The sequence below is a fragment of the Lichenostomus cassidix genome, chromosome 3, assembly GCF_008360975.1.
Source record: "Lichenostomus cassidix isolate B80296 chromosome 3, HeHo_3.0, whole genome shotgun sequence".
NCBI lineage: Eukaryota > Metazoa > Chordata > Aves > Passeriformes > Meliphagidae > Lichenostomus > Lichenostomus cassidix.
In genome coordinates, this window is record NC_139483.1 from 89,393,541 (window position 1) to 89,403,008 (window position 9,468).

Here is a 9,468-nt window from a genome sequence, read left to right on the forward strand (position 1 = left end):
GACTTTGCTATTGCATATGAGTGCAGATGTCATTCCAGTCTGAAATCCGTAACACACCAGCTTACTCACCTGTGAGCCTGGCAAAATCTGGAGGTAACTGATACCAACATTCATTAGCAAAGATTCCGGAGCTGCAGGCTATGGTTTGGGGTTGGTAAGGATTTTGTGTCATGTCGTCCTGCCCACCACTCCCCCCCCCCTTCTATTTTATTGTCAGTTGTGCCTTAGACATCTGAGCTGCTACACCACTTCTCACCACCTAAGCCCCTGACAAGAAGAATAAGCCTGGTCTTCTCCTTAGGGATTTGTGGAGCACTGAGCTCTGATAACCTTCATAAGCATAAAAAAATGAAAAGCGGCAAAATTTCTCTTTGTCTTCAATAGTGTACTCACCCATACTGTTTCCTAATGATTTTTCTTACATTCTCTGTACACCAGAAGAGAGCCTTAGCCAAGCTTTGAGACCCAGGGAATATTTATTTTGTACACAAATCAAAGCAACTTCAATCCCTAAATAGTTTATGATTCAATAATCTCCTTTGTTTACGGGGGGGACGTCAGCAAGATAATCTGTGTGAGACCAGAATGGAAAACCTGTTCCATAGTGCTGAGAGCTTGGAACCTCTCTGTGCAGCATGACAAACCTCAGCCATGGTTCATGTTTTCAATTTACAGCATGGTACATGTTTTAACCACTACTCAGTACAAAGCAGAGCTCCAGACTCCTCCATTGACAAAATGGCTCAGTTATCTGCATAAAAAACTGATAAGCTTCGATAATTTTACATTTTATTTGAACACTTATAATAGTTTTTACATTTAGGACCAGTGGAATAAGAATGTGTGTTGGACAAGAAGTTGGCTTTCTAGTGCAATACAGTACAGGCCCAAGATTTTTCTCATTTAGAACTGATTATTTATTCTCAGGAGCTACAAAATTATACTTCAATACAAGATACCTTTTTAGCATAAACATGTATTTAAATATATTCTTTCAGAGATACAGTGCAAGAGTAATTCAATTTCCTGGGGTGCTCAGCACCCCTAAAAGAGATCAAACTTACAAAGAAAGATTCCTTAATAGACTGCTTAAATGGAAGTAGATCAAAATATATCAACAAAACACTTCCTTTAGCTTTTAAAATATCACCACATGTCAATAATCAAATAGCAGGTAAAGATCTTTTACAGAAAATATAAATGCAGTGTAAGACTTGCGTTCAAACTCATCTTTCAAGTATGGACAGCATGTCTCTTCGGTGGGCATGGCAGTCATATTCAGTTCCTTAATTGCTAAGTTCTACAGCAGCATAAAAACAAGCCTCAAGATCATCAAAAGGCTGAAAAAAACCCATGCAAAAAACATAAATATGGCTGTGCATTAATAAAACAAGTGAAAGTAATCATAAAATAACAGTGCATTCATAAATAACTGACACTAGAGTCTCTAAAAGGTGTCTTTTCAAGTGTCTAAATCTACAGTCTCTGTTGAAAAACAAAGCCCACCTAGGCTGGAAAAACAATCCACAAGGGACAGCAGCATTTTCCAGTGTAAGTCTTGATTCTTAAATTTGACAGTTTGCTTCTGATTTTTTGCTTCTGATTCTTAAATTTGACAGAAGCATCTTGACAGTTTGCTTCTGATGTTTTCCTCCCTGTATCTAACTGAAGTAAAACAGAATGATATTATATTAAATCTGGTAAAAATGAAGCAACAGTTATTCCTTCAGGAGATGGGGATTCTGATTTACACCTGAAAAACATTTTGAGTTACAGATTCATCAGGGAAAAAAGTTTCGAACTTACACCATAATTTAATTCCACAATAATAAGTACAGAAAATTGTATTTTACAGGATGCCAAATAGCAGCAATAAAGCAGTTGGAACAGTTAGAAACATCCTAATTTGCATTAACACTGACAAAAGTTCTTAGGTCAAAAATGTCCTGGTTTCCAACAGTAATGTGCTTCCAGTAGTTTTGAATGCAGCATTTTTAAACCGAAGTCTTGGCCTTTCTTTTTAAGATGACTGTGTTGTATGAAATTAATTTTATATGTATGTGTTTAAAAACACTAAGGTGTATCCAGGTTCTTCCAACAGCCTTATCAACATGCATTAAGATTTAATTGCTAACCTCTCCTTTTTGTGCTGAGAAAATCACTTCTTATCAGCTGTGTCTGCCTAGTGAAATGAAAAATCTGTTCACTGCAAACACAGGACTCTGACCTCCAAACTTATTTCACTTAAGCTGTACAGCTGCTGAATGACTGACTTCCACCAATTCTGCCTTGAATCAAGTGTGAAATGGCAACTATTTGAAAAGCAGTGAAATCTTTACATTAAGATCAGCAATATATATATTTACCTCAGGCATGCTACTAGTCCAGCTGGCATTAATTTCTTGGACCTCTTGAACCTCATTCCCATTATAATGGTCAAGAGAAAAGATGAAACTGTAAAAGACAATCCAATATATTTATGTTCTCACTCTTCTCAGTGCACCACTCAGGAACACACAGAGTTATCAGAGGTCATTGCTGTTTTCCTATGAACTTCAATTTGGTAAAACATTAGATCAGAGCCTATAAAAACATCCTTGCTTTTCCAAAATACACCCTTATGATTTATTTTAGCTACAAATAAAGTTTCTATGTGCAGCAGAATGCTAAATTCCATTTCATAGATAACAAGTAAGTTTGTCAGTGAATTTTATTCATCCACATCTATATTCACAGGGATGCAAATAAAACAGAAAGAATCTTGGCCACAGCAATAACATGTATACTGAATTACAGGAATAGTGTCCCCTAAATCCCACCACCCAGATCATTGTAGCTGTTTTCTAACTATTGAAGGAGCTAGAGCATTCAACTTCTTTCCTGTTTTATTTATAGAATATTAGCTCTTTATTTGCTGAGCCTTAAAAACTATATTGGAAGGTTTTTCACTTGTTTTTGCTACAGAATACAGCTATCAATATCTTCTTCTTTATGAACACAAGTTCCTTTGTAACCTTTTGCTACAAGGGAACCATCCTTGACGGTGACAAAAAGTGGGCAGCTCAAGAGGGCAATAAATGCAGCACAAGCATCAGAGAACAAATCATGAAAAAAACTGCATCTTCTTTCTGGAGTAGTTTTATCCTAAAAATGGAGGCAGCAATGAAGTCATAAGGCATGGAGATTTCATCTTGAACTACAGCTGCAGAGTGCTACATATGAGAAGACTGAGGAGAACACATAAAACTGCAAAGATAGCTACCTTCATTAAAGAACTGTCACTTGAAATGCTTCCTAGAAGTGGGCAGAGAGTCAGGACTTCCCATGGGCAGCTGGGCTTTATCCCTCTTGCAGCCAAAGTAATGGCAGGTACAGAGATCTCTTCCCTTTTTATGGAGCAGTGAAACCATCTGGCTAATTCTCTTCAAATTCCACTGTCTAGTTCTGGACCCAGTCCTGTGTTTGTAGGTGTCAAAAATTAGTTTTAAACTCACTTCAGCATTATAAAACAAACCTTGACAGTTACAAGTATCTTACAGAACTCTACCACCTATGTGCACTCATTAAAGATACCCTGCAAAAGAAATATTGCACTCCATTATCCATTGCTCTCATTTTCTAGTCACATAGCCTTGATCCTCTCAGGAATGTCTGAAGAGGAAACTATTCTACAGCATGTGTCTTGCCAGAGTCTCGAGTATATTTACAGTTTATTACAACCTACGAAGCATGTTCACTCTGTAACGTTCTTTTTTTCCAGTTGCTAGTATCTGGCTTTTCACAGCTGCCAGTGACTATAAGACATTCAACTTTTAGACTTGATTTTAGAAAGTGCTATGCACTCACTCTTTCACCTTAAACCAGTAAAAGAAATTCAGTAAATCAAGACAAATTCAATCCAGTGAATCATATTCAGATCAGAATCAACTTGCACTGTGAATGCTACTAACTCTTGCATACTGAGATTTGATTTTCTACACCTACTTCAAACACATCAGATTGCATTAAAGTATTCAAGAAAGCACAGAGCTACTTTCAGGTGAAGTAGGAAAATGCCTGAAATAATAATTTATAAAACAACTAAGAGTATTTGCCTGGGGTATCCCTATGCTACACACTCTTTGTATGTAGGACAAGTTACAACAACCTTGCTATCAAGGTCTTGTACTAATATATTACCCAAATTACTGTAGGAGACTCTCGCATGAGTGAAAAATACTGTCAATAATTATGGGTTTGAATGGATGGGTTGTTTTTAGATTTCTTAACCTTTTAAAGGTTTGGGTGCTTGCTTCATTTCACACTGTAATTTACTGTACTGTTTTCTAAGTTCAGAGTGGTCACTGTCTTCCATGCATTTAATTTTCATCTTTCATTTGCACTCTGGCTGCTTTTCACACTTTGGCATGTTAGGCATAAGTGAAAACATTCTGGTTTTCCACAAAAGCAATACACATTTATAACAAAAATTTATTTCTTTGGAAGCATTTTAAACTAAGTCTGCTTTAAAAAGTCTTTGTTCCTTTTACTCTGTCTCATTGGTATTGCTGTAATTTCTACAAAATAAGTAATATATCCATTTCTCCAGTTGAGAAAGTCTTCACATGTATACCTACAGCTACATGAAATGCAAAACACTGACTATTTTAGGTATCAGACATTCAAAAGCAAATTAATGGAAAATTTTGTATAAGCCCTTTCAAAACCAGGGAATTGAATAACAGGCAGCATATATTAAGTTTTAATTAGTCTTCTCTTCCACAAATTCTGTACCTAACTTAATGGCTTAACTGATGCATAGAAGTACATTACCATATACTACTTTAAAGCATCTCACACTGAATCATTATAAATTTACACATACTTAAGGCTATGTCTTCATTTAAAAAAAAGTTTTGGGTTTTTTTTAAACAGTGGGATAACTTAATCTGAGCAAGGTCATGGTGGCAAAACTGGAATCCAATTTAAGGCCATCAAGCAGCAGATCAGGTCTGCCATTACCACCTTTACTAAAGAACTCAGTGGCAATTGCCAGTGGCAATTCGCTGGCAATACTACTCAACTTTTTTTTTAAATGGAAATTTTTACAGCTGTGATTGGTGCAAAGCACAAAGTCAGAATGAACAGTATACCACAAATTCTAACTTGAGAAAAAACAATTCTGTACTCACACAATCTGGATTAAATGTATTTTAAATGCACTTCTGCATGTTAAACCACACCCTAAACCACCTTTGTTAAATCCATGAGTGAGACAAGCTTCCAATACCTCTTACTACAAACCACTTGTGCAAGGTTCATGTTCCCCTTAGGGATTGTAGGTTTTTTGCCTCCGTGAGGGTTTCATAGCAAACTAGCTACCATGACAGTAACTGCATAATTTGTATGCTGTCTTTCTCAGCAGCAAAGGAAAAACACTAAGTCAAACTATTTGATTCCTTGGAAGCTGAGGATATGTTACCTTATACAACACAGGATTTACTGCTCAAATTGCAAAATTCTATCATAACGCTCATTATTTTATTGCAGTGCTATCTCCTGTTTCTCAGCTGTTTCCTGTTTCACAATATGTGTAATGTTAGGCAACCATCTCATAGAAGGAGGTGCTGCCAGGTAGTAACATCCACCTGATCGCTTTGTGTGAATTATCTGCCTTACCTTGCAAATGGCTCTTGAATTTTGCAAGCTAAATTGAAGTGTTGAACTGTATTTAAAACCCAACATTTAAACCAAAACAATACACAAAATTTACTAAAAAAGAGAATTTCACATGTAGTTCAGAATGCTGCTTTTTTGTTTGTTTGTTTACTGCAGTAAAACACTTACACAATGATATCTTCACGTTTCTCGGATCACACGTTACGCAGTAAGCTCCATAACCAGCCACTGAGCCAAAGGTGAGTCCAGCAGCTAAAGAGATTTTACTACCTGCAAGAAATCATTCAACTGTTATTTCTCAATACAATGTCTTTAACCCCAATCTCTATAAAACAATTCTCTCTCTACACAGTATTATCCAAATATATTAAAAATAGAACTGATTTTGCCACATTCCAGCTACCTCATCCAGTGTGAACAGAGAGGTAATATTTCTGTAACTGGGTCATTTTAATGTGTGGCATTAGGGGCAAAATCAACTAATTTAGAGGGAGACAATGAGGATCCAGTAATATTTGCAACTTGGGAAAAATAACTCTTGAAGCACCAATCTAAAATTGGCTATTTTCTCAATCATACTTTAGAAAGATTTTTGTAATTTCTCTGAACTGTCTGTTCATTTTAAGTGTATCTTACAGCACTTGGGAGTCTCCAAAAATGGTAGAAATGTGTTAATATATATATAAAGAGTAAATTGCACAATACATGTAGTCATAAGGGCTTTCAGTCTGACATCAGTCCTGGACAAAGAAATGGACAACCTGACATCAGTCCTGGACAACCAAAATCACATTTAATTAATAAAGAATGAAAAAGAAATTAAATGTCAGTGAGAATGAAAACAGGGCTTCCAAAACTTGTAGTGCTATTGCAAATCTGGTTCATAAATCCCAGATATATCCCTAATGTATTTAGATTTCTGAACAGACATTTCTTTCGGTACTATATGATAGAAGTGTAGAATCTGCACAGCAGACATTACTTGAATGATGCTGATCCCCAAATATTTATAAATAAAGAATCCAGACCTCCTGATGTCATTTAGCTCCCAATCCTTTTGAATATTTTTAATCAAAACTTTGCAAGAAAATAGGAATCACAATAAATTTTTAAAAATCTAGATTAGCCACGAGGATTCACCAACTATTGAACAGTGAGGAGAAGAGGTGCCTGGTACAGTCAGTGAGTGAAGCTGGCTGCAAACACAAAAATACACCGTTTTCAGAAATTCAGATGTGAAGCTGTGTCTCCGAGAGCAAAGCATGTGCACACCACCAAGGGGGACAGTGACCCTAAATCACAAGAATCGTGACGGATATTGGCCTCAGGGAAGGAGACCGATGTGCTGCTAGGGCTTTGCGGAGAGCTGAGAGAACCCGCCTGGAGCTCCAGCATGCCCGTCCTCGGTACCGCTGCGACCTCTGCCGGGTGCAGAGCTCGGGCACGGCGCTGCCACGAGGGGGATTGCAAAAATCCCTGCAATACCGGAACTGTGCTTTGTGGTACGCTGCCACCTAAAACCTGCCTCGTTATCTTACAGTGAAAAGGCACAATTCTAGCAGTACCAGAGAATTAACCACCAACTCAGAGCACGCAGGTAAAGGTTTTTTCCCAGCGTGTATCTCGAAATATCAGAATCAAGCCTGGATATCTTTGTAGAAAATAAGCTTTAATCAAGCATCTACTGTGCTCAACACAGGAATGATGAATAGGAGATGAGAAAGCACAAAACATATTTAAGGTCAAGAATAACGTGACAGCCCACTCTTTGCCATAAAAACACTTAAATGCTTAGGCTGACCCAAGTACATCTCATGAGACTCAGGGCATTTACAACAGCACATGATGGATGTAAGATGCAGCTGGGTTAATTACAGCAAAGTTTTCATGTCTCACATTGCATAGAGGAAATTCAAATGCTTAATTTCCAAATCCTGCTGTCCCAGTATTTACCTTTACGAGTGTATGCTACAACACCTCCAACAATCAGCAACGAAGCGTATCCAAAACCAATCCAGTCAACAGCCATGGTCCCAGTTCTGAAAAAAACAACCATATTGCAAGTGAAGGCAAATAAATTCCTTCCTCCTGGTAAAAAATAAATCATTGCTTTAAGGGTTCTACATAACACTACTCTCTCATGTTTGACTACTGTGTCAAAATTTCAGAAGATGAATGTGTGCCTGTTGGCTATTGTACCATCCTTTCACTAACTACTGCCATTCCTTACACCTCAGTATCTGTGTATACCATATTTCCATTAGGGAATTTTTGGGATGTATGTGGTATGCATTCTTCCCAGTCACAAATACATGTATGCAGGCAAAAAGCTTGACACCATCCAAAGCATAGTTTGTTGTACTTGTGCCATTTGGCTGAGCTGAGCGCACACTGAAGATATGTACGGGTCTTCTGAGAGCTCAGCTCAGTACTTTCATCGCCTTTCAACCACACTGCACCTGGTGCATTTCAAATGGAATGTCACAAACCCTGCACCAGGCAAAAGTACAAATTTTCAGAGTCTAGTCAAAGTTTCCAGACAGAAACTTAGACTGTTTTGGGAAGCTAAACATACAGTTGCTTTATCCTGTGTCTATGCCCCTTTTATTTCACCTTTACAATTTGATGCATTGTCCGAAGTTAGGCTTCTGTCCCGCAAAGAGCATGTAAGGTTCTGTTGTGATGCTGGTCCCTGCTTCCCCGGCAGTGCTGTGTAAAGGCACAAGTGGCAGTGCTCTGCACTGCTCTGCAATCAGAGAGCCCCTGCAGCACCACGGCCTCGCTCCCATCCGCCGTGGGACACTTTTTCCCTCCCTGTCCCAAATTAAGTGTACACTTAATGAAGCACCTCCTTCTTTATACCCGAGAGTGTCTCCCTGACCACAGTGTAAAAGGGTGGCAGCAAAAAGTGCTCACTCAGCGTTTCATGTCAAGCCTTTAGTACTAAAGCGAGCGACTCTCAGCGAGCCCCCTCCTCCCCACACTGTAGCCCCTCAGGCCGAAAGGTGCGTTTAGGGGGTATGGCACCCCGGAGAACAAGGTTTGCAGAGGCAGGGGCCAGGGATACCCAGGCCTTTGATGTGCCCGGCCTTCCTGGCCGCCTCCGGCCGGGGCCCGCAGCCCGCAGCCCACGCCCCGCTTCCCAGCGCCGCGCCGCAGCCCCCAGGCGGAGGCAGGGGCCTGTGGGGGGAAGCCGCGCTCCGCCCAGCCGCCCGCTCGCCCCCGGCCGCCCCCGCCGCGCCTCGGCCCCGCCGCACCTCGTCCCGCCGCGCCGCCTTCCGAGCTGCCCCGGCCCCGGCCCCGGCCCCGCCTCCCGCGCCCGCCGGGCTCCGTGGGCTGCCGGGCCCGGCCGAGCCGCCGCGTCCCGGGCTCAGCCCCTGGGGGGCGGAAGGAGGTCTCCTGTCGCCCGCATGGCGGCGCGGCCCGCTCTGCCCGCAGCGCCGCTGGCGGAGCGGCGGCTGGCGGCGCTTGGCGGAGCCGGGCCGCGGGGGACGAGTGGGTGACAATGTGACAGCGAGCCGGCGGTGCCCTCGCGGCCAGGAGGGCAGTGGTACCCAGGGGTGCATAGTAGGGGTGATCCTCCCCTCCACTCGTCCCTCGTGAGGCACATCTGGAATGCTGTGTCCCGTTCTGGGCTCCGCAGTAAAAGAGAGGCATGGAGCTACTGGAGAGAGCCCAGCGGAGGCCACAAGGGTGGCTAGGGGTCTGGAGCATTTCTTTTATGAGGAGAGACTGCAGGATTTGGGTTTGTTCTGTCTAGAGAAGGCTGAGAGAGGATCTCATTCATGCATATAAATACCTCAAAACTGG

The 9,468-nt window shown here is 41.1% G+C and overlaps 1 protein-coding gene across 1 annotated transcript; it reads right to left on the minus strand.

The window, feature by feature from the left end:
• Window positions 1-772: 772 nt before the first annotated feature.
• TMEM14A (transmembrane protein 14A) lies at window positions 773-9,125 on the minus strand. The gene is made up of 5 exons (XM_085056676.1): window positions 8,916-9,125; window positions 7,612-7,697; window positions 5,827-5,928; window positions 2,367-2,454; window positions 773-1,340 (listed from the first exon to the last, which is right to left on the minus strand). Exons 2-5 carry the CDS (start codon window positions 7,685-7,687, stop codon window positions 1,301-1,303), a joined length of 306 nt encoding a protein of 101 aa, XP_084912802.1. The 5' UTR covers window positions 7,688-7,697; window positions 8,916-9,125; the 3' UTR covers window positions 773-1,300.
• Between the last annotated feature and the right edge of the window lie 343 nt (window positions 9,126-9,468).

Excerpts from the sequence above, each read along its gene's own strand:
- TMEM14A (XM_085056676.1), bottom strand. The coding sequence starts at position 7,687 with ATGGCTGTTGACTGGATTGGTTTTGGATACGCTTCGTTGCTGATTGTT. Across the intron at positions 5,929-7,611 it reads TGTAGCATACACTCGTAAAG|GTAGTAAAATCTCTTTAGCT; the intron begins GTAAATACTGGG and ends GATTTCTTGCAG. Across the intron at positions 1,341-2,366 it reads GGACTAGTAGCATGCCTGAG|CCTTTTGATGATCTTGAGGC; the intron begins GTAAATATATAT and ends GGTTTTTTTCAG.